General features: G+C 39.8%; 2 protein-coding genes across 6 annotated transcripts in view; one reads left to right on the forward strand and one right to left on the reverse strand.

The window, feature by feature from the left end:
* Nucleotides 1-7,380, forward strand: part of CLVS1 (clavesin 1) — a 198,422-nt gene extending 191,042 nt beyond the window's left edge. For both annotated transcript variants that reach the window (XM_032296185.1, XM_032296186.1), the window contains exon 6: nucleotides 6,009-7,380. In XM_032296185.1, coding sequence (XP_032152076.1) covers nucleotides 6,009-6,096 — 88 coding nt within the window. In that variant the 3' untranslated portion in view covers nucleotides 6,097-7,380. The remainder of the gene's footprint in view (nucleotides 1-6,008) is intronic.
* A 447-nt stretch (nucleotides 7,381-7,827) lies between these two features.
* Nucleotides 7,828-27,745, reverse strand: part of ASPH (aspartate beta-hydroxylase) — a 228,001-nt gene continuing 208,083 nt past the window's right edge. For all 4 annotated transcript variants that reach the window (XM_032296180.1, XM_032296179.1, XM_032296178.1 and 1 more), the window contains 3 exons: nucleotides 23,182-23,273; nucleotides 22,681-22,814; nucleotides 7,828-10,103 (listed from right to left, as the gene is read on the reverse strand). In XM_032296180.1, the coding sequence (XP_032152071.1) occupies nucleotides 9,953-10,103; nucleotides 22,681-22,814; nucleotides 23,182-23,273 (377 nt within the window). In that variant the 3' untranslated portion in view covers nucleotides 7,828-9,952. The remainder of the gene's footprint in view (nucleotides 10,104-22,680; nucleotides 22,815-23,181; nucleotides 23,274-27,745) is intronic.

Here is a 27,745-nt window from a genome sequence, read left to right on the forward strand (position 1 = left end):
GATCACTAACATATTAGGCAATTCCATAAAACCAAGTGTGCTGTTGATTTTAAGAAAGCAAGCTGGTACTATGGAATACATCCTGATGAAATGATGACGTTGGTCCTGGAAAACAAATGGGTAGAAACTGATTCAAATGCAGGTTTGCCTGAATCTCCCCTGAGGCTCCTTGTAGCTGGGGTGTTCTGTGACTTTTGGTGAATGCCTGGGTTGGAGAGCAGCATTCCTGTGCCTTTATTGGGGTCCATATAGCTCAAGAAGGCTATGTAGTTCATTAGTAAGAAGACAAGGTGAGCGTTAGCTGCTGAGATAAGGTAGCTGAATAAATTTTTGAATGTAAAAGTAGGCCTGAAAGCAGAACTCTCAGCCCAGTTGTAGGTCTGTGCAGAATGGACTGAATCATGGCCAACATTTTCCATTTTCATCTCATTCTTCATGAGCATTGATCACCGCTAGAATCAGTAAAAATTAAACCACAGCCATAGATCCTTTATGAAGTGGGGAAAGTTCCAATTTTGAGGAAGAAAGGGGAAAGAGAGAATGGAAGATGGTGAAGTAAGGGAGGGCAGAGTAAAGGAGGGTAGAGAGAGAGAGATAATAGAAGGAAAACAAAATGTGGCTCTCTAGGCTAGAATGAAGCCTTTGTTAAAGTTGCCTACTACACCACTGAGATAATGATGGCTGAAATAAATCACATCTCTGCCTGCCCTTGGGGTTAAGCTGACTTTCAGTGTTGGAAAGAGAACTCAAGAGAAATGTTTATTTAGCTTCTTGTGAGAAGGCAAAGCCACAGAATGAAGAGATTACCACCAAGAGTGATCTTGACAACAAAGCCTCAAAGCAAGTGGCTTCTCCATAGTTACTGTACTAAGTGGAGAATTCCTAAGCACTCTGTTTAGAAGTGATGTGAGCAGTTGATTGGTCTTTCCAGAGAGCATTTTGAATCTGCTGAATGTACTGAAGACAAGATTTAAAAGGCTGTTTCTCTTGGCTTTATTGTTTTTTTCTACAGGTTTTGAAAAGCAACATTTACTTTCTACTTTTTTTCAGTGAATTTAAAATACATCATAATATTTATAGTGTGTTACTTATATTAAATGTTTATTGTGTGACCAGGTAACTGGAATTATTTTGTGCTGAAAATAAAAAGACTATGGTCATCTTCTCACTCAGGGAAAATGTAGAACAGAAAAATAAAAAGTTATGTTTGGCTGGGCGCGGTGGCTCACACCTGTAATCCCAGCACTTTGGGAGGCCGAGGCAGGAGGATCACAAGGTCAAAAGATCAAGACCATCCTGGCCAACATGGTGAAACCCCGTCTCTACTAAAAAATACAAAAATTAGCTGGGTGTGGTGGTGTGCACCTGTAGTCCCAGCTACTCAGGAGGCTGAGGCAGGAAGAGAATTGCTTGAACCGGGAGGCACAGATTGCAGTGAGCCGAGATTGTGCCACTGCACTCCAGCCTGGCACCCGATGACAGAGCAAGACTCTGTCTCAAAAAAAAAAAAAAAAAAAAAAAAGAAAAGAAAAGTTATGTTTGGTTCCTTGGGCTCAGTATCTCAGAGTTGTCCTATTGCTACTTACCATTCAATCACAGCACGCAGTTTATTGGCTAAGGTAAGAAAGAGAGAGCCTGCATTCTGGGTGGGTCTGTGCTGCCAGTGCATCTATTAGAAGAATCACATAGATCCCAACTTGCCATCATGTGGAGGGGGGAGTGAAAGTTGGCTACCTGAACAAGGACTATGAATAATGTGTGAAAAATATTTTTTTTCTTCATTCCTTTCCTTTCATATCCAACACCTTCCCTCCCCCAAACTCCCTCTCTCCTGAGTGGGTGATGGGGTACCTGTCACAGTGATTCTAAGTCTATTTGTGGGTCTATGGCTGGATAACTGAAGCAGTGTTTCCACAAAAGAATGATTTGGCACATTGCTCATAGTCCGTCACATACAACAGGTGTTCACAAACATTTCTTAGCATGCGTGTGTGAATAAGTGATTCTTTAAAAACTCATTAATTGAGAATTTGATTTTCTTCCCATAGTGGCTCCCAAGACTGGGGAAGGGAAAGTGTCTAAACAGATCCAAAACTTACAAAAATCACAGATACCATTTGGATGGGTAGCAAATTTCAAGATCCAAAAGGATGGAGATAGATTGGAAACATGAAACAAATTCAAGAAAATGAAATTTAATACTCAACCATGCACCTTTGAGATGGGAGAGAAATGGTTAACTGCAGCATGGCAGCATGTGTAAATACAGCCAAATTTCCCATTGGTTGTGTTGTATCAGTGCCAGAAAGGCTAATGCGATTCTAAACTACCTCAACAGAAGTAAACAGCATGCACACACGCACACACACACACACACACACACACACACACACACACACACACACACAAAAAAAAAAAGAAAATCAAGAAAGTGAAGCAATTATTTTACTCTATTCTGAGGCCACACCAGGAGTATGTGGACAACCCAGCCAGTTGATGAAGAGATATAAGAGAGTGCTAAGGTGGTCAGTTTTAGAAACCTTGGCACAAGCAGAATCTGACTAGCCTTGGCTGGGTGAGTGTGGGAGGGCTGGAAGGTACTTGCATCTACTCTGGTGGCTCCAGGAGAAAGAACCAGGAATTGTATATATAAGTTGAAAGTTGAAAAAGGGCAGATTTGAGTTCAGTGTAAAGAAGAATTTTCTAGCTGACTTGCCTCTTCAGGAGCATGGAGGAGCAGGTTTCTCAAGTTGGTTATGTTCAAGAAGAGGTTGCCCAGTTCATTACTGAAGATTTCCTCTCAGGTTGGTCTAGACAAGTCACTGTTTCCCTCTAACTCTGTGGTTGTGGTTCACATGCCATGTTGTGAAATAAAGTGAAGTCGTATGACAGAAAGGAAATGAGTGTAAGGTCTGTAAAAGTAGACGGCCATCAATATTCTCCATTTCCACAGGGTCCGTAGGTCAAAGCAGACAGGCAGCTGTCCAAGGTGCTGGAGGGAGGTTGGCATGTGTAGGTGGTTGTGCTCCCCCGGTTGTCTTCATGCTTGCTGTTTGTTTTAATGCCTCTGGATTTTCTGCTTTTCTGTTCCTCATACAAATCTACACTTCTCCCTTCCCCACATGCACTGAGCCTTAAACTAAAACGAGAGAAAAACGCATTGGAAATGTGTTAGGGAGCTGGGGCTAAACTACTGCCTAGGGTTTCCTTCCTCTGCCCCATCCCAGCAGTAAATGAGTCCATTTCACTTTCAAAGGTTCAGTTTGGTATATAAGGTTGGACTGTTTGAACGGATTGATAGTTACATTAGAGATAAATTGTTCTGAGACACTTCTACTAATTTCTTCTTGATTTCTTAATTTTATGCTTTCTATAGTACATACATATCTTGAAAGGAGACAGAAATCTTAGGCAAAACAACAGCAATGATTTTTATGGTGAGGTGGAAGGAACACTTGATGTTTTAGCTAAACACCCCTGTGGCCTTAGGTATACCCAGGAGCTGTGTGGTGGTGATAAAACTTGTCAACTTCTCCGCTTCCTGTTTGTGTTGCCTTTTCTACATCATTTGACTTCTCAGTCCCTTAGTTTCTTCCATCTATAAAATCTACGGGTTGTAAAAATGGAATATTAATATATGTCAATGTAAATACATGTTAATACACAACTATGGGTTGTGAAAATAAGCTAATACATGCCGAGAACTTATTAGAACAATGGCATGCACACACATACTGTTGTTGTATGTTGTGTTGAGGGGGTCCTCAAGACCACCCTTATCTGTATTTGATAATTTTGATAATGTCTCCATAATTTCCTAGAAAGACCCACAGGACACAGAAAAGTTGTTAGACTGACAGTTATGGTTTACTCCAGAAAAGGCTATAGATTGTAATTAGGAATGGAAAACAGTACATAGGGAGGAGTCCAGGAAAGACTAACTGTAAGATCCTAGTTGTCTTAATTCTCTTAGCATTAATGTGTGACAACATCTATAAGGTGTTGTCCACTATGAAGGTTCATCTGTGTGCTGGTGTCCAGGTTTTTATGGCAGGGGGCGGTGCAGTACCTTTGTGACTGACCCTAACTGCTCAGTCCTCAGCCTTTCCCTATCTTCTCTTGTTACCGGACCTCACCACTTACCCAAAGTTAGCCTTTGGGTCGGGGGTTTCCACCGTATCATCCCTTCATGGTTCACCAGAAAGGTGTTACCGGAAAGTGGTCACGATCCAGACCCCAAGAGATCGTTCTTGGATCTCAGCAAGAAAGAATCCAGGGTGAGTCCATAAAGTGAATGCAAGTTTATTAATAAAGTAAAGGAATAAAAGAATGGCTACTCCATAGACAGGGCTGCTGGTTGCTCATTCTTATTATTATTTCTTGATTATATGCTAAACAAGGGGTGGATTATTCATGCCTCCCATTTTTAGACCATATAGGTTAATTTTCTGACGTTGCTATGGCGTCTGTAAACTGTCATGGTGCTGGTGAGAGTGTAGCAGTGAGGATGACTGGAAGTCACTCTTATGGCCATCTTGGTTTTGGTGGGTTATGGCTGGCTTCCTTGCTACAACCTGTTTTATCAGCAAGGGCTTTACGATCTGTATCTTTTGCTGACCTCCTATCTCATTCTGTGACTAAGAATGCCTTAACCTCCTGGGAATGAATCCCAGCAGCTCTCAGCCTTATTTTACTCAGCTCCTATTTAAGATGGAGTTGCTCTGGTTCAGATACCTCTGACACTCTTGCTGCCTTAAAAGGGTCAAACTGAAACAGTGTGACCTAAAGCTCAGACACACAAAAGCAAGCATGTACTATAAATCACACTGTTAGCGTAAACTACTTGGCATGAACCAAGGTCTCAGATATACAAAGATCTTCTTATCAGGCAGGCCATTCTAAGGGCACAGAGGAGCCAGTCAAAGGCCAGTCTTGAAAACTTGTAATGTGTAGGGTTTGGGCACCCCAGGTCTACTAAGTTAACAATTTAGCACATTTGTGTAAGTTTTACTTATTTGAATAAGTAAAAATGTAACCATTTTTATAAGGAATAATTTGTTTTTAGTTGTGAACATTGATTAAATATCTACTGCATAATAGCTTTTTTTATAACATTTTCTCTGTAAGCTGGAAAATAATTTGGTTGAATTTATATCAACTTAGAAAAAAAATCATTCTAATATAAAAGGACACATCAAAAGCTACAGATCATTACTAGTATTGCAATAGTGGTTGGTCATAAGAGTGCTCCATAAGTTTTAACTATAATTCCATGCCAAATGCTCTATGCATATTATTAGTTAACAACTGTGGGAATTAGGTAATACTTCTAGTAAACAGGTGAGAGAATCAAGGTCCAAAGAGTTTCAAGAACTCCTTCAAGCTTCCCAGCCTGTAAGGGACAGAATCTAACTTTATCATCTGATTCACGGTCTTAACATCATGCATGGTAGTTTCCAATGACTCTGAGAGACAAAGGGTTTAAAAAGTACACTAAAACTAAAAATTCAACAAACTTTATATATTTCAAGGTACACAGGATATTTAGATGCTGGGGCAGAGTGTGGCTAGAATACATATGTCCCTTTTACCAAGAGAAGAGATCACTGCAAAGAATATTCCAATACTCCAAAATGCTTCTCTCCATAAAAATATGGTATGGCAAGCAAAAGTAAGAAAAACAGAAATATGAAAGGAAGTACATTGTGTAGTTATTTTGAGTGTCTTTATTTCTTATTTTTATTTTGGAGACAGGATCTACGTCTGTCACCCAGGCTGGAGTGCAGTGGCACAATATGGCTCACTGCAGCCTGAACTTCTGGGCTCAAGCAATCCTCCCACCTCAGCTTCCTGAGTAGCTGGGACTACTGGCATGTGTCACTGAACCTAGTTAATTTTTGAGTGTCTTTATTAAAAAGAGAAACATAAAATCTGAATGTCTTCAAAGGTTCCAAAATTGTCACCATGAATTGTTTGTAATTGTTTCTTTTTCCCTTCCCTCTTGTTAGATCTCAGTCTGTGGTAGAAGCTGGGACGCTGAAACATGAGGAGAAGGGAGAGAATGAGAACACTCAGCCACTCCTGGCTCTGGACTGAACCCTGAGTCACCCCAATGCTCCCGCACATTGGCCTTCAGTGGTATCAGCCACCCAGGAAGCACATGCGCAACTGACCCACACGGACACGTGTGTTTTGCTTGACATAAGGTACTCCACTCCTGACCCCATGCAGTGACTGTCACCAGCCATCGGTCTGAGCAGCCAAAGTTAGACAAAGACTTGAGAGATGCTTTTTTTTTTTTTTTTTCTCCAGCAAAGGGATTGGAGGATGGTGCAAGGCATTTATGTAAAAAAGATTCTCCCTCCTTTCATATTTATGGTAGCAAATAAATTGAAAAAATTAAAAATAAATTTGATGCACACACTGCATTAGGACAAGAATTTTTCTGAGGTATCACCCAGGGACCCTCTCCAGTTTTTGAAACTTAAGTGCATTTCCAAGTAAATGTATCAGAGTTAAACTGTGCAGACACCATTGTCAAGTTTAATGTAGTACAAAACCCTGAGATAATAGTATCTCCAGTAATTTCCATTCTTACTAAATTATTTCCTTTGAACTAATCACCAGCATCGAATTGTTCAGCCTAAGAGCATGTTCTCATAGGTCTGAGTATTTGCAAAGTTTGCTTATTTTGATATCCTGCAAAAAATTATTTTGATGTTATATCTCTTGTCAGGCCACTAGCTGACTATCATGAGCTGATTTTAAAGGAAGACACATGCACGTGAAATATGATTATTTCATCTCAGCAATGTGAGTTCCCACAGGCAGCTCAAGAGCCCATTAGTGCAGTGTGTGTGCAGAGGAGACATCTCATTGAAAACACATGTCAGTGATTAATGAATCCATTCAAGTTGCCTCAATTGGGTCACTACAGCAAAGAAAAGTGCTATCAAACCATTTACCCCTTGCCCCCCAACCCTCCTGCAACTATTAAAGATGTGGAGAAAGAACATGGTTGTTGGTGAGAGGGTAAATATTCAATCATGGATCAAGGGCCATACGGATGGCTAAATATGCAGGTACTGAAATTAGAGAAGACTAGAGATGCAGGGTGAAATGCCAAAGGTCATTTTATTTATCTATTCTCCTTAGAAATGGAGTCCCCAACTACCCATTCAAAGGAAATCAGATATAAAATAAACAGACACCATACGATATGATATCCTTACTTGTGCCATGTTTTCCAAGACCAGTGCATATTTTTAGATGTCTCTTATTTGCCCAGCTATCTGCATGACATGGGTATTTATTAGTATGACCAGTTGGTGCTCAATGTCAAACAAACAAAAATATTTTAGTTAATCATGAGCAGTAAAATATGATTTTACATTTTAAATATTTGGGAGAGTTAATTTGTTAGCTAAATAATTCAAAGGAAAGAGATGATTCAACTGGTCATAATCACCCCTGCTAGATATTATTACTAACATTATTTATTACATATCTTTCAATGTAATATTGAAAGATATGTAATAAATCTTGGATATATAATAAATCTCAATGGATCTAATGTTTTATTTTTTTCCCTACTGGTAAATAATAATAACGAAAGTAATTTTTATATTACAACCTAGGAGAAATAAAGTTGAAACAGAATTAAAAATATTTCTCAAACAACTGCATCACAATATAAATTAAATGAACTCATTTTGTAGACATTTTAAATCACAAAAAATATTAACATTGAACTAATTCTACCAATGCAGTGATGGAAACACTTTTCTTATGTTACCAAGACATAGGTAAGAGAAATAAAGAATTTATGTGAATTAGAAAATCCACTTTATTGCTTGGGTTTAAAATAGTTGTGGGATCCAAGTATTTACAATGCTATTGGAGCCAATTACTGACAACACTTTGCAACAGTAATACCATTTTTAGTTTTCAATTGGCAATATTTAGAAGCCTACTGTAGTGACCTGATTTTAAATACCATATTATATTTACTAAGTTAAGAGCTAGTTTTTACTTTCTTCCATAATTTCATTACATGAATGTAAGATGATGGCTCAATGATGATGACTTATAGTTTGAATTTCTTTATGTGTACGCAATATACATATGAGAACCAAATTCAATAAGTGAGACGAATGTTACTACATGAGCACTGAATTGTATTGCCCTTGCCAGTTATTTCCTCTGTTCAATAAATACTGAAGGACACAAATACCATTTACTTTTCAAGAGTTTGCCTTCTCTTCTCAATTTTAGTAATTCGGATATTTTCCCTCCCATGCCTCTTCATCTGATTCAGTGGGGTTTATCAATACCAGCAAAACGGAAGAAGAACAGGAAAAGTATTTTGCAAATTCATCCACTGGAAGCTAACATTCTTAAGGTCAACCAAAAAGGGTCAATTTCAATTACAAAGAACTGTTCTTTAAATGAGATAGTCTACTTTTGTTTTTAGATGGAAAAGAAAGTACAAGTGTTTTCTACCTATGATTGAAATTTGTTGATTTATGTGCCATTCCTGCAGCATTCTTGTTCATATTGGCTTAGAATTCAGCACATGAATATCATTATATTCTTATATCTAACATTTCTAGTTAGCTTTGATTTAAAAAATACAAAGTCTGATGCATTAATAGTTTACCAAATTAATGACTTGATCATCTTTGGAATGAGTAGGCAAGACCATTTTCAACTGTTATGTCTACGTTGTGAGTAATGTTGAAACTAAATATAGATGATAATAATTGTTATTTCATGGTGATGTTTAAAATGGCAGAAGTTTCTCAAGCCAGGGAGATGGGACAGTCTTTAAGACTTTTTCATCAAAAAGGAAGGCAATCTGGACCTTCTACACCCAGGACAAAGATCCTGGCATTCTTGGTGACCTTTTACTCTGCCATCCTTAATATTGCTACAGAATTGTGGCGGAAATCATCTCCAAGAAGAGCTGGCTTCCTGTCATTCACATGGATCTACCATAGGCAAAGAAGCTGAATCCCAAGGACATGCCTCATGGATGGCAAAGCAGCCAGGAGCCAGACTCCCTATCAGTCACCTATGCACTTGACCCTGAAATATAACATATTTTTATTTTCATAAACTGTTCTTTTCCCCAGAACCTCTAATATTTGGCATTTAAAAAATTAGCATGTGGGATTTTTATAATATAAAATAATCCCATAGTCTTTTTTCAGTGTGAAAAGTTCCTCTTTGAAAGAAATATGATTTTGACAATATTTCCATCACCAGTGTAGTGAGAGGAGGATCTGAATCAAGATTTAAAAAAAACAAACGACTTGAGAGTTAGGATGGGTACAGTTCATAGACACTGGCACCATGACATCTTTCTTTTTTGTATTAGGAAAATAAAACTGCTTTTTTCATGAGTGTCTTTTACTAAGAAGAATTAAAAGAGGGAAGTCTGAGTTCCCCAGTAATGCTACCATTAAACATCATCTAGAAGTAAAGCATTTATACAGCTTGTCATTAAAATCAACAAAAATGTAGTGGTACATGATGACAAAATGGCCTAGCTACACTATAAAAATATAACTGCATAGAAAAATTACAAACTAAAGCAATCCATTCACAGTTTCTACATATATTCTCATTATACACTGATTTAGACCTATTCTATGTGGGAAAAATACCTTTGGCTGGTAAGGTAGAAGCTATCAAATGCTCACCTTAAATACCGGCAGAAGACCAGCGCTGTCAATGGATGACACCCAGCAGGGTGTTTTCTAAATGAATTGCAGCGAGGTAAATATTCCCTTTAGTGTCTTCTAACCCTAGGAGGAGGCTTAGAATTATTCAGGCTGCAAATCAAGGGAATTAAGAGTCTTAGTGTTCAAAATTCTATCCTTACACCCAAGGAGATGGAACCAGAAAGGCAGCCTCTCTCCAGAGCATCCCAAACTTGCATGAATTCCTGCTAAATTGCGGGAAGGCTGCGTCTCTGCTGTGGTGTCAGTTCCGGGTGCCACACATCCACAATGAATATCAGCCGGAAAGATGAGGCATCCTGCCATACCTCGTGCTCAAAAGAGTCATCAAAGATGAGTACCTTGCCTTCCTCCCAGGTCCTGCAACAGAAGGACAAGATTCCTGAATAAAGCTTTGTGTGGTTAGGTGTCTGAGGATCAACTCCTGTACATGTGTGAGAAGTACCTTTGGTAACAACCTTTGAGACATAACCAAATAGAACATCAAGCCCAAATTTATTCTTCCCTTGATGATTAGGAAAGAGTTTCAGAAATCTTGTTATGAACATCAGTTTTCATTGCTCAGCACTGGAGATGTACAAACGACAGGGGATTGGTGAAGACGACATACTGGTTTTATTACATGCCCTGTAATTATGTTGCATATTATGACATGTCTTGCAATGATTCTGGTTTAGACATAAGGGCAGTAACTGGCCTCGGGCATCTCTATGCCTCTCAGGACACCTGACAGGGTCTGCACATCTCCAATCAACTGTGTTTTCAGCTCACTCCACTTGTTCAAATTTCATTTTATGGAAGAAAGGAATCTATCGAAACACAATATCCATAAAGCAGAAAACTAAATTAGGAGTTTCCTAGCTAGTATTCCGGCTAAAGAAAATGGGCAGATTGGGAATGAATTTTGTTTATATTTTTAGTATCATCTTCTATGCAAGTGGGTTATCCATGGAATATTTTAAATAAATGTGGCAAAATACCCTATAGAGCTTCCAACGTTACCTCATAAGATATCTGTATAAGGACTAAAATCTAAATATAGTGTTAGTCTATTAAGAGAGAAACATACAGGACGCAGTCACACAATACTTTTCAAATCCAAAGAGAGTTTATGAGCTACACCGATGGTTTTTTTTTTAATAGATATTAATTGCCAATATATTAAATACCAAGTTATGTTTTTGAAATAAATTTTTTTTTGCTAGAAAATTTTCTTTACTAACATTCCCCTTAAAGCACTGAAAATTTTATATCCTGGATTAGCAAATAATGACAATTATAGCATGGGAAATGCTAGCTTGATTTCAAGTTACTGTATTATCATAAAGTTGTTTTCATTGAGAAAACTAATGGTGACTTTTTATGTTCCATATTAGCTGACTAACCAATATAAACTGAGCAATACTACATATATTGCAGGGCATCACAACCTCGGTACTACCGACATCTAGGCCGGATCACTCTTTGTTGTAGGGGCTGTTCCATGCACTAGAAGATATTTAGCAACATCTCTGACCTCCAGCCACTGTAAGGCAGTAGCATCCCTTTTATACTATTAGGTTGGTGCAAAAGTAATTGCGGGTTTTGCCATAGTCGTGACAACCAAAACATCTCTAGTCACTGTCAAATGTCCAGGGTAGGGGCAGGGGCAAAAATCATTTCAGTGGAAAATAACTGACATACTGAATAAATCTGACAATAAAATTTCCAAGCTACATAAACTAACAGATAAAGTAATGAGTATTTGCGAGTTAAAAGTTCACTGAAGTTGGGAACTAAACCTCTACTTCTACTGCCCTCCCTCCTGCCTCCACCCACTGTGCTATCTCACACACTTCATGATATGGTTTGGATGCATCCCCACCGAAATTTCATCTTGAATTGTACTCCCATAATTCCCACATGTTGTGGGAGGGACCCTATGGGAGATCATTTGAATCATGGCGGGGCGGGGTGGCTTCCCTCATTCTGTTCTCATCATAGTGAATAGGTATCATGAGTTCTGATGGTTTCATCAGGAATTTCCGCTTTTGCATCCTCCTTATTTTCTCGTGCTGCCACCATGTAAGAAGTGCTTTTAGCCTCCTGCTGTGATTCTGAGTCCTCCCCAGCCATGTGGAACTATAAGTGTAATTAAACCTCTTTTTCTTCCCAGTCTCAGGGATGTCTTTATCAGCAGCATGAAAACAGACTAATACCCCTTGCCTCATGTCTTGCCTTCCACACACACATGTTGATTGGCTCTTTTACAACTCCTCTAGAGGTTTAAAGAGTTTCATTGGAGTTCCATCCAAGGGTAGCAAAAGGCAGAAATCTGTGGACTCGGGAGCAGATGACAGGCATGCATTCATTACCATGCAAAACCCAAATTGAGAAGAAAGGTAGAACTAAGGGGGGTAAATACACTGACAAGAAAAATCAGTGAAACAGTCCACAGCTTCTACAGTTAGGTGGTCATTTTCCAGGTCTTAGTGTTGTCACTGGGATTAAGCAATGTCAATGAGTACCACAGACAAACCTAAAATTTATGCAGAAGATGAGGGAGGAAGTATACTCAAAAGGAAAGACAGTGCACCTAGGTTCACAGCAGCAGCGTTATTCACAACAGCCGGAAGGTGTGAGCCGCCCACGTGTCTAACGATGAATGAACAAACAAAATGTGTACACATACAATGGAATATTAATTCAGCCTTAAAAAGGAAGGAAATTTTTATGCATGCTACAACATGTATGAACTCTTAGGACATTATGCCAAGTAAAATAAGCCAGACTCAAAAAAGACAATTTCTATTTGATTCTACACATCTGAGGTCCTAGAGTAGTAGTCAAATTCATAGAAAACAGAAGAGTAGTTGCCAGTGGCTGGTGGGAGGAGGGGAATGGGAATTATCATTTAATGAGTATGGTTTCAGTTTTGCAAGTTAAAAAGAGTTCTGAGGATAGATTGTAGTGATGGTTGTACACTATGGATGTACTTAATGTCACTAAACTGCACACCTAAAAATGGATAATATGGTAAATTTTGTTATGTGTGTTTTACTACAATTAATTAGAGAAAAAAAGGGAAAGGAAAAGGAGAGCACGTGATAGAGGAGAAAGAGAGAAGCAATACTGCAAGATGGGAATTTATGGTCTTTGAGGGGAAGCCTCTTGACTCTGGTATTTATTACTTATGGGACCTAAGGTGAGTTACTTAGCATAATTGAGTCTTTGTATCTTCATCTGCGCAGCTGATGCAAGGATTAGCATATGGTTGGCACATAGTAGGTATTCAATTAATGACAGAGAATATAAAACAGAGAAGGAATGAACATATAAAGACAAATAGGGAAAAAATAAAAGACAGAGGTGAAATGTTGAGTAGTATGTTACCAGAAACGACCCTGGCATCGCTCTGTATGAAATCTGCCTTTCTCTGAGACAACTAAAAACTTCCCAGGGAGATGAGACATAAAAACATCTTCAGAGAATCTGTGAAATGCACTTTGTTCAGCAATGACAAGTGATTTTCAGTTTTTTGGGTGGCAGAGAACCTGGAAACTACTTAAAATACTAGAAGCAATTAAAATAATGGAAGAGAAAATTCTAGCCCACCCAAAAGACATTTTTTACTAGATTATGATAGGTATAACAAAGCCAAAGATCTAGAAATGTTTTATGGGAGAAAGGCCTTAAGCATTCCATTCATTAACTTAAATTCCCTGTGAACTGGGAGAAGTTATTAGCAGCAGAACACACTGGTCACCACTCATGGAACATCAGTGCATATAAGAGTAGAACTTAAGAACCACAGGCTTGTGGCTTTCCAGATACATTAAGTCAAATACAGATTAATGTAAACCATTAATTAACCAATTTTATAAATGAGAAATTTGGAGAGGTAACCCAAAGAGTGTTAATTGGCCTGTTTTAGGGTCACAAAACTCTATGGGGAAAGTGGGTACTGTTAGACTTATATTTGCCCTTCCACTTTCTTTCACACATTTCCCCAGCAAATAACAAAGATAATCAATTACATAATGTAGATTCTTTAATGTAGATTTCTTCTGAATTCTTAAAAAAATGGTGCCTTTCAATCAGTTATGAGAGATAGAATGACTAAACTGCAGTCACAATTCACCTAAAAAGGGAAAATGGAAGAACAATAAAACCTCATCCAAGCCATGTCCAGACTTAAGTGACTCCAGGTTAAATTAGAGATGTTCACTTGCTTGGGAAAGAATGTGTGTTTTTTCCCACAACAAAGAGAGAGGAGCATAAAGATGTGAAAGGTCTTTAAATTGCTTCTGAATGAAAACCAAAGACTCTCATTAGAATGCAAAGAACTAGTTTTCAGGCCACTTGCTTTGTGAGCAAAGCTCCACAAAATAAGATTAAGTTACACTGGAATTATGACATAGAATTGGCCCTTTGGAGAAACGATCTTCAGAGTGGCCTGTGACAGAGGTCTGCCCGGAAGTACTGCCACAGTCTTTGTTCAAGGACTCAGAGAAGTAGAGACTGGGGATGGGCACTGCTTTCTATCCCTAGACAGCAACCTTGGCTCACAGCTGGAACTTCCTCCTTCCCTTCCTCTCTCTCTTTCTCTCCTCCCCACCAACCCTTTCTTTTTTTCAAGACAGGATCTGCTCTGTCACCAGGCTTGAGTGTGGTGGGATAATCACAGCTCATTGCAGTCTCTGCCTTCCAGGCTCAGGTGATCCTCCCACCTCAGCCTTCCAAGTACCTAGGACTACAGGCATGCATCAAGATGTCCAGTTAATTTTTGGATTTTTTTGTAGAGATGGGGTTTTGCCATGTTGCCTGGGCTGCCCTCCAACTCCTGGGCTCAAACAATTCTCCTGCCTTGGCCTTTCAAAGTGTTGGGATTATAGGCATGAGCCACTGTTCCTGGCCTACTGTTAGAATTTCTTACCTCTTAGAGAAGAAAGCCTCTCTCTGGGTTGTCAAAAGATGTAAGAAATATCTGGTAACATGATAAAACAGTATTATATAATCTGTCAACCTCTCAAATTATAATTAATGATAATGATAAAATGGTGACTGTGCACATTTAATAACTATAATTTGGTCACAGAATTACCAGTGATATTAGTAAGGCTAAGTAATGATACTAGGTGCTTATAAAATTTTCCACTTACAAATGTTATAGAAAATATCTTAGCTATCTTTGCTAAAATGTTCTGAGATTGGCAAAGGACATGATTGTGATTTTCACACAAAGGAATCACATGAAAACAGGTTCAGATATCTGCAGTGACACTGTGATTTTGTGGCAGAAGCAGAAAGTCATTACAGTCCAACACACTGGCTTAAGACCATGGTCCTGGAAGACATTCTTAACGTTTGTAGATGATATGCTGAGGTGGACTGCAAGGCATGAAACAGGCTGAGTGGAAAACAGAAAAGGGTCGAAGAGCTAAGGAATAAGGATATTTGACATAGCTCCTACTCATTCTGATCTACTGAAATTCACCAGTTCGGACTCCATTGAAATCCCTGGCATGGCACACAATGTAAGCAAAAGGTAAAACTGTATTGTCATCCTTCCTCTTCTCTCTCCCTTCCTAACAAACACAGACAACTTCTGCCTTCCTTCTTTTAGTTCCAGGTCAACAGCAGTTGAGGGGTTTGTAACTCAGATGAAAGCACTGAAGCAGAAAGAAAAAGAAAGAGAAGAAGGAAATAAAAAGTCATAGTGTTACTGGAAAGGGGTCCCAATCCAGAGCCCAAGAAAAGGTTCTTGGATCTTGAACAAGAAAGAATTCAGGGTAAGTCCACGAAGTGAAAGCAAGTGTATTAAGAAAGTAAAGGAATAAAGAATGGCTAGTCCAATGGCTACAGCATAGGCTGCTGGAACCATCTTTATGGCTATTTCTTTATTATATGCTCAACAAAGAGAGGACTATTCATGCCTCCCATTTTTAGACCATATAGGGTAACTTGCTGACATTGCCATGGCATCTGCAAACTGTCAAGGCACTGATGGGAGTGTAGCAGTGAGGACGACCAGAGGTCACTCTTGTTGCCATCTTGGTTTTGGGGGGTTTTGGCCAGCTTCTTCCCTGCAACCTGTTTTATCAGCAACGTCTGTATGACCTGTATCTTTTGCTGACCTCCTGTCTCATCCTGTGGTTTAGAATGCCTTCACCATCTGGAAATGCAGCTCAGTAGGTCTCAGCCTCATTTTACCCAGCCCCTATTCAAGGTGGAATTGCTCTGGTTCAAACGCCTGTGACAATAGTGCTGTAAAGATGGGATGCGTTCCTCCTTTCCCCCACCTCTCCAGTTCCAGGGTAGGGGCACAGAGAAAAAAAGGAGACATGTGAGTAGGGGGAGGGTCTCTGCTGTATTCTTGTCACACCTCCCTTCCCTAGGATCCCTCCCAGCTCTAGGCCTACCAAATAACACCCCTATCTGTACCATTCCTTCACCTGCCCTGGCTCACACGGCTAGCTCCTATTTCACCCCTCCTTCCTAACTCCTTAAAGTCCCTTTCCCCATCACTGTCAGTGTACACACTTCAGGCTGTATGCACCACCTCCAGTGTTATGAGAGTGCTTGACCTTACTCCCTAGAACGTAGAGGACACAAGTCTTCATTTCTGCAGCCATCAGACAGGAGGATAATAAAAGCTCAAATATCCTGAGTGCATTTACCACATAGCACTTTGTAAATACAGTTCTGAGTGCATTCATATAGGTTAATACTCAAAAAAAAAAAAAAAAAAACCGTACAAAGACATACTTTTCCTCTTCTTATTTACAGATAGGGATACTGAAGCTTAATGAGGTTATGCAAGTTGACTAGAGTCATTCTTTACAAGAAGGAGAGCCATGATTTGAACCCAAGTCATGTGACTTCAGTACTCTAAATATGTTTTTTTGAAGATATATAACACGAAAATCTGAAATAAAAGCTCAGGATGTATTTTTCCCATAGAAACAATATTATAAACAGTCACTGGTTCTAGAGCCCTATTAATAAACATTATTAGTTAGAAAGCTTCTGAGAGCTGACCTAGAAACCACCGCACACCATTTACTACTGCCAGAGAAAAATGGATCCCAACTTTTCACCAATCAGTTCCACAAACAAATGTTTGGAACATAATCCATTTTCCATATGGGAACTGCCTTTCCCTGTGGAGGAAGAGAAATGTATGTGTGCACATTCTATGTATTCATGTGTAGGAACAGCCACAGACACACCACTGGATCACAGAGCAGGGGTCAAGACATGATATGGATATGTTTAATTCACCAAGCTGCTTAAATAAAAGGAATCAAAAAAATGTCACTATTCAATAACAAACCTTCAGGAAAACATCCTATCTGGTTAAAAAGTGTCATTTTTGTTCTATAGTCCTAGATAGGCAGGCTTCAGTGATGACCTCTGGATAAGGTCACACTGCAATGCAGATGAAGATGGGCGAATATCTTGTGGAACAGAAGATTTATGTTTTCAGGGAGAATAGTGAAAAAAGATGAAAGGGGGGATGAAAATATCTGGTTCTAAATGATTTGGTAAATTGCAGCTTCCACAATTCAAAAAATTTAAGACAGTAAGTCTTAAAATTATCTCCTTGAACACTTTATGAAAACCAAACAAATATTATCTATGAAGAATTCATGATGGATTAAAAAAATTTTCTCTCTTACTGTTAATATTTCAGCACGACTTTCACACAATCTTCCTAATTGGAGCCTTGAGAGATGGATGAAAATATATGTTATAAAATACTTGAGGTCTATGGAGGAAGGCCATTATTTCTATAGCAATAAAGAATTATATAGCATTAAATGACTGATTATCAATTCATTTCTTCACTCTGTCACTAAGTGACACTATGTCAATGTGTGCTTTCCTGACAACCTATCAGTCTTGTTCAGCATTTCAGGCTGGCAGTGTGCAGGCAATAACGCTGAGTCTGCAGGAGAGCTCCAAGGTCACAGTTCCTTCTCTTAGCACAGTTCCAGCAGACTGTGGACTGCCCTTGAAGATTCAGAAGAATGAATTTATCTCTGGAATCATTCAAAGCTCACACAATTCAGCCACTCCCTGAGTATAACAATTAATTCCCACTCACCAGGGGCATGTTTATCCCCTGACTCAAGTTTACTCAGCTCTGGATCAAAATTGCTACTAAGTTTATCTTTTTTTTTGAGACAGAGTTTCGCTCTTGTTGCCCAGGCTGCAGTGCAATGGTGTGATCTTGGCTCACTGCAACCTTCACCTCCTGGGTTCAAGTGATTATCCTGCCTCAGCCTCCCGAGTAGCTGGGATTACCAGCATTAGCCACCACGCCCAGCTAATTTTTGTATTTTTAGTAGAGACTGGGTTTTACCATGTTGGTCAGGTTGGTCTTGATCTCCTGACCTCAAGTGATCCACCCGCCTCAGCCTCCCAAAGTGCTGGGATTACAGGCGTGAGCCACCGTGCCTGGCCCTAAAGAGCTTATCTTACAGACTACAAAGCATGGTCCACCTGGGGTGACAGGAGCAAAAGGCCCAGAAAGGGAAGTTCCCAGCTGCTTTCTTTACTTCTCTGGGAACAGAAAGCAGCATTCGAAGTGATCACCTTATAAGTACAGTATGATCCTAATTTTATAAACTACAACAAAATCCAAAAAGCCCAAGTAAGGCTATGTGACTGTGTCTAGAAACAAATTTCCAAGCCAGAATACCTGGGACTGAACCCTGGTACTAACATTGTAGTGGGCTGAATATCTCCATATGCACCCCACCCACCCCCCAAAAAAAAGGGATCCATCTGGAACCTGTGACTATCACCTGATTTGGAAACGGGATCTTTGCAGATACAATTAAGTTAAGGATTTTGAGATGAGATCATCCTGGATTAGGGTAGGCCCTAAATCCAATGATAAATGTTCTTAGAAAAGAAAAGAGGAGACAACTCAGGGAGAAAGTGATGTGAACACAGAGGCAGGGACTGGAGTAATGTGTCTATAAAGCAAAGAGCATTAAGGGCTGCCAGCAGCCAGAAGCTAGTACAAGGGAACAGATTCCCCCTTAGAGCCTCCAGAAGGAACAATCCTGCCAACACCCTAATTGTATACTTTGGCCTCCAGAGCCATGAAAGAATACATTTCTGTTGCTGTAAGTCATTCAGTTTGTGATAATTTGTTGTGGCAGCCCTAGGAAAAATACACAAATATCAACCTCAGGCAAGTTACTTATCATCTGTATGTATCAGTCTCCTCTGCTATAAAACAGGGATTTTAATAAACCTAATTACACAGGATTGCTGTGAGTATGAATGAGTTAATGTATGTAGAGTGCTTAGAACTGTGTTTGACACAGATATAATTTTGGAACATATTATATTATTGCTATCATTCTCATCAATATACATACATAGACATTGAGAAGCACCTGCCAACAGCTCTGGGTATTGGGATACAACATAATACATTTTTACTGAGCTTCTCTGTGTGATACAAATTATGTGTGAGGGACATGTATCAGTTTTCTAATCAGAAGGCATTTATTAAGTTGAAATGATCATTTCATTCACAGTGGTAAGGGCTGTATACCCGCCAGTTCATCCTCAGATAGAGAGCTACGCGATGCTTTGCAGGGATGGAATATTTAAATGGTATGCGCACTGGCAGAAATCTCAGTCTGATTATTAATACCTGAGAACGACAATGCACAAACTGCTCTCAGTAACCTACTCTTTTAGAAGTTGAGACGTTCTGAAAAATTGCTGCCTTTGCCTAGCACAAGGAAACCGGTTTCTTGGTGTGCTTTTCCTTCCATGCTAATACTACTTCTACAATCACAGCGTGGAACTTCCAGATTTCATATTAGATTCTTTCTGTCTTCAGAGTTTATAAACTGTGTACTATTCAGATTTCTGGCTCTTTTCACTGTAAGCATTACACAGCACTTTAATTTCATTGACCCATTTCTCCTATGAAAAGCACTATTTTGTAAAAGTGCTAAACCCAACGCAACCACCTCGAGTTAAGAAATATTAACAATGAGAGTGTAACACAACATAAAGCTGGCACAATTGAAAAAACGTGGGGAAGAGCTGCTGACCGGCAGTCATGATGACGCAGAAGGGCCCCGTGCTCAGCAGCTCTTCAGGGGTGAGAGGACTGAATCATTGCAGTCTCCCTGGCCCAATAATAGGCGGGTGGGTTGCAAGCACTTTTAAACAATCAGTGTGGCTTTGCAAAATACACTGTCTGCAAATTATCATTATCAGCAGCTCCTTCCTGTCACACGAAGTAGGTTGTGTTTTACCTCGGCAGAAACTGAGGGGCTGCCAAGTTAATGTTCTCATTCAGGACCCCCTCTGAGTGGACTGCAGTGGGCCTTCTAACCCTCCCCTGCCTCTGCTAGGTGAAGATGGTCCGCCTAATTATGTTTGAAGCTTCAGGGGAGAGGTTGCCAGTTGTTTTCTTCATCAAACATAGACACAGGTGTTTCCTGGGAGCCTGGGGTGGGAAACGCACCTACGAATGTGCTCCTGGGGCAGGTCTCCCAGCATCACTCTTCATTTGCTTTTTGTTTGTTTAAAGGGGTGGGGTCTCACTACGTTTGTTGGAGTGCATGGCTCGGTGCAGTCTGAAACTCCTGGGCTCTAGTGATCCTCCTGCTTCAGCCGCCGGAGTGGCTGTCACTATAGGCCCATGCCACCACGCCCAATATGCATGTTGAGCCCTCTGTGACTCTTTGCTAAGCCTCCTGGCACCATCCACCTGCTCCCGTTCTTGACTGCCAATTTGGGCTTTTTCTTTCTGCCTCATGCCACTGAAGACTAGGCTCAGTTCCATCTCTCTCCCTCTCCTTGCTGATGCCTATGTAGATTTTTTTTAAATTATTATTATTTTTAGACAAGGTCTTGCTCTGTCATCCAGGCTGAAGTGCAGTGGTGTAACCACAGCTCACTGCAGCCTTGAACTCCTGGGCTCAAGCAATCAACTTGCCTCTGCTTCCTGAGTAGCTGGGAGTATAAGTCCATGCCACCATGCTAGCACAATTTTTTAAAAAGTTGTTTTTGTGCAGATGGGGATCTTACTGTGTTGCCCAGGTTGGTGTTGAACTCCTTACCTCAAGCAATCCTCCTGCCTTGGCCTCCCAAAGTTCTTGGATTATCAGCATGAATCACCTTGCCTGGCCCTAAGTGAATTTTTATCTAGTGATTTTGTTCCAAGTATCTACAAGCAGAATACAGAAGAGAAGGAGGCAGGCAGGCAGGCAGGAAGAAAGGAAGGAAGGAAGGAAGAGAGGGAGGGAGAGAGGGAAAACAGGAGGTGGGAGGTGAGGGAGAGAGAGCGAGTGAGCTGGTGAGTGAATGAATAAGCCCTAAAACCTTAAGGAGCACTGAGGCGTGAGGCTGGGTGCTCTTCTCCATCTCCACTGCCTCATGCTCTCATGCCATCTCCAAGGAGTTACCTTGTCAATTTCTGACTGCTCCAGCATTCTCCCACCTCCTCTCTGAATTCCCTGAAGCCCCCAACGTGTCCCTGCTCCTTTTCACTTTTGCAGAGAGACCTTGAAGACCCAAACCGAGTTCCCAATGTATGACAAGATTCATTCCATGCCTGAAGAAACTCCTACCTGTCCAGTAATCCCTGATTCCTCCTCCTGGTCCACCTGATTCTACCTTTCCTGTCCCATTTCCTTCGTTTCTCCTTCCTTCATCTGTCTTCATGAAACCTTTTCATTTCTGTCATCCTTTGATTGTCTCTCGGCTCCTGCTCATGAAGCCACCTGTAGTATTTTTAGCTTATCTGTAGAGAGGCCATCTGTGAACCTCTCTTATGACCCATATGGCCTTATCTTTCTGAGCAGGCACACCCTTCTGAGTCATCTCTGAATTTCCTACAGCACCATGGGCTGACCAAGGTAGTTATCTGCCAATAACCAAATAAACAATTCTGCAGACCCCTGAACACTCATCCTCCACTCAGACCTCTACTAAGGACAAAAAGGAATGTATATGAAGACAATAACTTGGTTTCTGATCTCCAGGAGCTTACATACAGCTTGCTGGAGAGAAGGGTAATATATATTAATGAATAAAGAGCAATAGAAGATAGGGAATGGGATTACTGAGGATATATACTCTTGAGAGGTTCTATTTTTATAAAACTAATTTGGATCTTAGTAATTTTGGTTTATTTTGGACAGGTGAAAAGACGGCCATTCTAGGGACAGAGACTATCAGTATCATACGTACAGAAGCCAGAGCAAGTATGGTTTGTTCAAAAAAACCTGTCATGATTAGGAACGGAACAGGCAAGGGAGGGAGAGGAGATCTAACATTCATCACGTCTCTGCTGATACCAGAACATGGACTAAGCACCAGGCATTATTCCACTTAATCCATACGACAATCTGTTAAGTAGATGTTATCACTGCCAATTTTATAAGCAAGAAGTCTGATGCTTGAAGGGATTAAGAAACTAGCCAAGGTTACACAGGTTAGGTGGCAGAGCTGGGATCTGAAAAAGGCAGCCAGCTTCATTGAGCGGTACCGTTTCCTCTCAAGCAAAATATATAAATATCATGGGGTGAGTTCTTCAGTTAGAGGGACTTCCTGTATTCATGAATAAGTCAAGCTGCAAAGCAGTGAGCACAATGCATAACATCTGCGGGGCTCAATACACGTTGGCTGACTCTTAATGCAAATCTTTCTACTCAGAGAGAGAAACAAGAAACCTCCTCAACCAGATGCGTCTTCTGCCGAGAAATGACAGAGGGCAGCCCTAGAGCTGGGCAATTTCTCCAGGCTAATAGAAAGCACCAACAAGGGATACAGATGCAAGGGATGAATACCACTTTGCTCCAGTCTACTTCAGCTACAAAAGAAGATAAGGAATACAACGGAAGACAGCTCTGTTGTAACAAACTCCCACCCTTAGCAGTGATGGATACGACGGATGACAGAGGATACATACTTGGTCTCATTGGCACATCGAATCTTGCAGCCTTCCTTGGGAATCACCAAGCCCAGGTGCATTCGGAGCCTGCAGTTTGTGGGCCCTGTGTGCGGCCACACGTGAGTCCCAGGGTGCATGATGGAATATTTGATCTGCACAGAAAACATGACACGACATTCAGCCATTTATCAAGGTGTGGAGGAACTGCTGTTAAGGTGACAGTACAAAATTACTGTCAATTTGAATTAGAGCCTTTGTGAGACTCAATATTTACATTCACATCTTATTTCTTTGTAAGGAACTAAAAATAGGCACTCACATTTTTCACAAAGCAATAAACACTGAACATTTTCCACCCTCAATTCTGACGTCAACCACATAAAATTATGTTTCATTAAAGAGGGAATGTAAAAAGAGGCAGTCATTTGGCCCAAGGAAATAATCATTTCTTTGTAAAGGTCAGCACACCCTTATTCCTAACAATTAACTGTGTTCTTTCCAGCATGACACTCTTGGTACCTGTCCTCGTCTGCATCCTGTTGTCTCAGGGAACTTTTCTAGTAAGGTACATGTTTTAGGAGCTCCTTTACAGGCATTTTCATTTCTTCTTCCTAGAATAAATAATATAATGGTTATTCTTCCTAGAATAAATAACATAATGTTTGGAAACAAATCACAGTAAAGCTTTAACTTATCCCATTTAGATGAGGTGAGAGCTATATGTCATCCTCACTGCAGAAATGAGAAGACTGAGTAAACATAAGATGAAGTAAAAATGCAAAAGGCTTACTGGAAAAAAATGAAAAATAATCAATAAAAAAAGAAGACATATCTTACTCCAATAGGTAGTGACTGGCAGAGCAGAGATCCAGATTCTCCACTCGGTGTTGGACTGTTTGACTACGAATGTCTAATGGACAAGATGCACGCTAAAGGCAGTTAACCCTTAAACAACACAGGGGTTAGGGACTTCAATTCTTAATGCAGCTGAAAATCTGAATATAACTTTTGATTTACCAAAAACTTAACACCTAATAGCCTACTGTTGGCTGGAAGCCTTACCCTATGTTATCAATAGTTGATTAACATAATTCGTATGTTACATGTATTATATACCATAGTCTTACAATAAAGTAAGCTGGAAAAAGAAAATGGTATTAAGAAAATAATAAGGAAGAGAAAATACTTTTACAGTATTGTACTATATATGTATCAATGCCATAAGTTTACGTCATCTATTTACAAGATGAATTGTCTGTCTGAAATGGCCTGCAACTATAGGTGCAGACCTTCATCTACAGTACACATCAAGCAATTCAACTTTTTCTTGTAGGGTCATGATTTTTCCCTGCTTCCTGGCAGTATTTCCAGCATCACTAGTTGCTCTTTGTATAGGTCCCATGGTGTTATTAAAGGTTTGCAGCATTGCATTAAACACAACGAAAAATACACAAGAACCATGAGAGACCACGTTTTACTGTGATACGCAATTTACCAGAGACAGGAACAGCTCACATGGAGATGATAGTATCACACGGTGTTTTAAGCAGATACTTGAAACACTTGAGCTTGCCGAATAGCAACAGGAAGCGGCTATGAAATTATTATAGTAGTACAATCTGTACTATGGTTAATTTAATGGAGTTAATTTAATGGAGTTAAATTTAACACTGTATCTTTGTTTGTACTTCTCTTGACTGTGAATGGTGCTATGTATGTTCTGTAAGTGCTTCCATGCATATGTTGATAAATTTTATTTCTTTATAATAGATTTATATATATATATAGTAAATGATAAAATAGATTAGTATCTATATATATTTCATGTATTCATGACATACCTTTTTCTTTTTTCTTTTTCTTTTTTTGATGGAGTCTCATTCTGTCACCAGACTGGAGTGCAGTGGTGTGATCTTGGCTCACAGCAACCTTTGCCTCCCCAGTTCAAGTGGTTCTCCTACCTCAGCCTCCAAAGTAGCTAGGATTTTAATTTAATTTATTTTTCCCCCTGTGGTATTTCAGGAAGGGATTTTAATTTTTTAAAATATTTCCAGGCTATAAGGTTCATCTGCAAATTTTTTCAAATTGTCACAAATCTCAAAAAATTCCCAATATATTTATTGACAAAAATTCGTAGGTAAGTGGACCCATGCAGCTCCAACCCATGTTGTTCAAAGACCAATTGTACTTATTTTTTCTCCTGTGACAGGTAAAATAATAGTCACCTCCTAGAGATGTCCACACCCTCATCCCACAACCTGTGAATACGTTAGCTTTCATGCAAGGGGAAATTAAGGTTGTAAGTGGCACTGAGATTTCTTATCATCTCACCTTAAAATAGGGAGTTTAACCAAGATTGCCTGGATGGACCCAAGGTGAATCACAGCATCCTTAAATGTGGGAGGAGGAGGCAGATGAGTAAGTGTCAGAGTGATACAGCATGAGAAGGACTTGACTGGCCATGCTGGCTCTGAAGATGGAAGGGGGCCATAAGCCTGGGAATGTGGGCAGCCTCCAGAAGCTGGAGCATCTAGAGGGAATACAGCCCTGGTGACACTTGCATTTTAGCTCAGTGTAATCCATTGTAGACTGCTGACCTCTAGAACAGTAAGATAATAACTGTGTCTGTGTTTTAAGCTATTAAGTTGTGTGGTAATTTGTTACACCAGTCACAGGAAACTAATACATCCCCTAAGAGAGGAAAATGGTTTATATTTCTAACCTAGAAATGAATTTCTAGGACTATATTAGTTGCCAAAACACTATTTTTCATTGGAATTTAATGTCTTTTTCAATATCCAGATCATCCTTCATATGATGATAAAGAATAGGATTTAAATGAAGAAGGGATTTTTGAGAGAGGACATATTCTAGGCATGACTGTCAGGAGCACAGATTTCGGGACATATCATTTAAGCATCCTGAACTATGCAAATTTCTTTACACTCTATGAATCCCCTGCTTAGTAGGGAAGATGTGTTCAGAATGTACACAGTATCATCTGCTCTCATGGGGGAGTAAAACAATGGAATTTTAAAAAGTCAGAGACATTTTAATTCCCTATTCAAGATTCCTACAAGACACTGCTACATCTAAAGCTGAGTTTAATTTTATTTAATTAATGTTAATTATGTCCTAAGATAATCATATATTGAGAATAAAATAAGAGTTACAAAAAATGCAACTAAAAGGTATTCACCCCAATCAAATGGAGCTCAATGTTTTAGAAAACAACTTAGCTTTTTCTAAGTAACCTTTTTGGCTCTTAATTGAATAAAATGTTAATTGCTATTATTAGTTACTAATGGAGTTCCCCAAGATGAACAGTAAATGTCAGTTTGGGTGAATATTACATAAACGTATGAGTCATCATAAAGCATTTTTAAGCCCGGGCTTTCCAAGCCTTCTGGTATGCAGGGCCTAGGACTGTTTGGCAGGAGTCCCCAGTTCTGAGCTCTGTGACATCCAGGCAGCAGTTAAGTGAAACTGGTGGCTTGAGGAGCAACCAGAGGTGGCCTGGACTTCTCACAAGCACCACGTGGCTGAGCATGTGCTACCTGGAGATCAGATGTGCCTTACCTGAATGACAGGTAATGAATGGGTAACCAAATGGGTTGTGTCCCTGAGATTTTCACAGAATTAGGAAACACCTCTAGCCCTTCAGACACATTTATCTTTCTGGTCTGTAAACACAGATTCCCTGTGCAGTAGACTCTGGGCATTTGTGCTTTGTCACTGGTCATTTTAACTATTCACATCTGATCATGAGGGCCCAAGAAATGCAACAACAGTTCCTTGGTGCTCACCACAGGCTAGGAACCACTCTACATGATCAAATGAGAGTGCCTCATTTGATGTCCACAGCACACAGTAAGAGAGGCTCGATTAATGTGATATTTTATAGAAAGGCAACTGAGGCACAGAGGGGTCACACAGTAAACAGCAGAGCAGGAATTTCAATTCAGCCAGACTGGACCCAGAGTTTATGTTCTTAACTCAACCAGAGACCACTTCTCCATTGCTGTTATTACACAATGTGCTATTGTTAGGCCATAAAAATGTAATATTACTATCATATTAGATAACTGTGCCAAGTCTTTAATCTAGTGCTCACTGATCCTAGTAACAATTTCATACTTGAGGCACTATTTACCACTTTTCAGATCAGGGATTTGAAGCTCAGAGATTCAGGGACATGCATACATCGCACAGCTAACAAGCGGTACATCTGGAACTCTAACCTAGATGTGTTGGTTTCCAAAGCCTATGCTAGAAAGCATAATTTCTCATTTTATTGCATTGTAAATTAGAAGCCAGCTATGCAAGAGCAAACTAGTTAACTCAACATGAAGAGAAATGCTCAGCATCTGCAACTTAGTGTGGCTGTGGTGTTGTTTGATTATTTCTCACCAAGGTTAAAGTAACTCTCAAGAATAAACCTTGCTTCTTTGGGAAAATAGCCCTAGAATGAGATCTAACAGTCAATGCAAATCTGAAATAATCATTTAAATATATCACTTACACATCAATATACTTCATGAGGGCCATTCATGGAGCTGGTGTCCTGGGTTTTATCTTTTGTAAATTTCAAAGCTCTGCTTCTAGGGCAACAACAGGTTCCATCTTGCATGACAACTCTGATCTAGTAGCCACCTAGAACACTGTGTTGAGAAGAACTTAGAGGTTTAGCCTCAGCCTATTCAGAAAGGCTGTTGGGGTCAGTTAGCACCTTTCTCGTGGGCTCTAGAAGAAAAAACGACTGCACATGCGTGGCATATTTTAATCATTGTTGGTGGCCCTTATTAAAATATGAGCAAAGTAGATGTTCCATAATATTCACATAGCAATTTAAAAACATATTTTTGGGGAACAAAATCATTATGCATATTTGCTGATTCTGTCTTTTTTCCTTTAAAAAGGAATATAGTTCAGTCCTAATGAAACTATTTGGAGAATGCATCAGTTTTCTAGGTCAGCTGCAAGCAAATACCACAGATTGGGTGGCTTAAACAACAGAAGTGTATTTTCTCACAGTTCTGGAGGCTGTAAGTCAAAGATTAAAGTGTAAACAGTTTTGGTTTCT

This window comes from Sapajus apella, unplaced genomic scaffold (assembly GCF_009761245.1).
Source record: "Sapajus apella isolate SASKATOON/1434 unplaced genomic scaffold, GSC_monkey_1.0 scaffold35, whole genome shotgun sequence".
Lineage (NCBI taxonomy): Eukaryota > Metazoa > Chordata > Mammalia > Primates > Cebidae > Sapajus > Sapajus apella.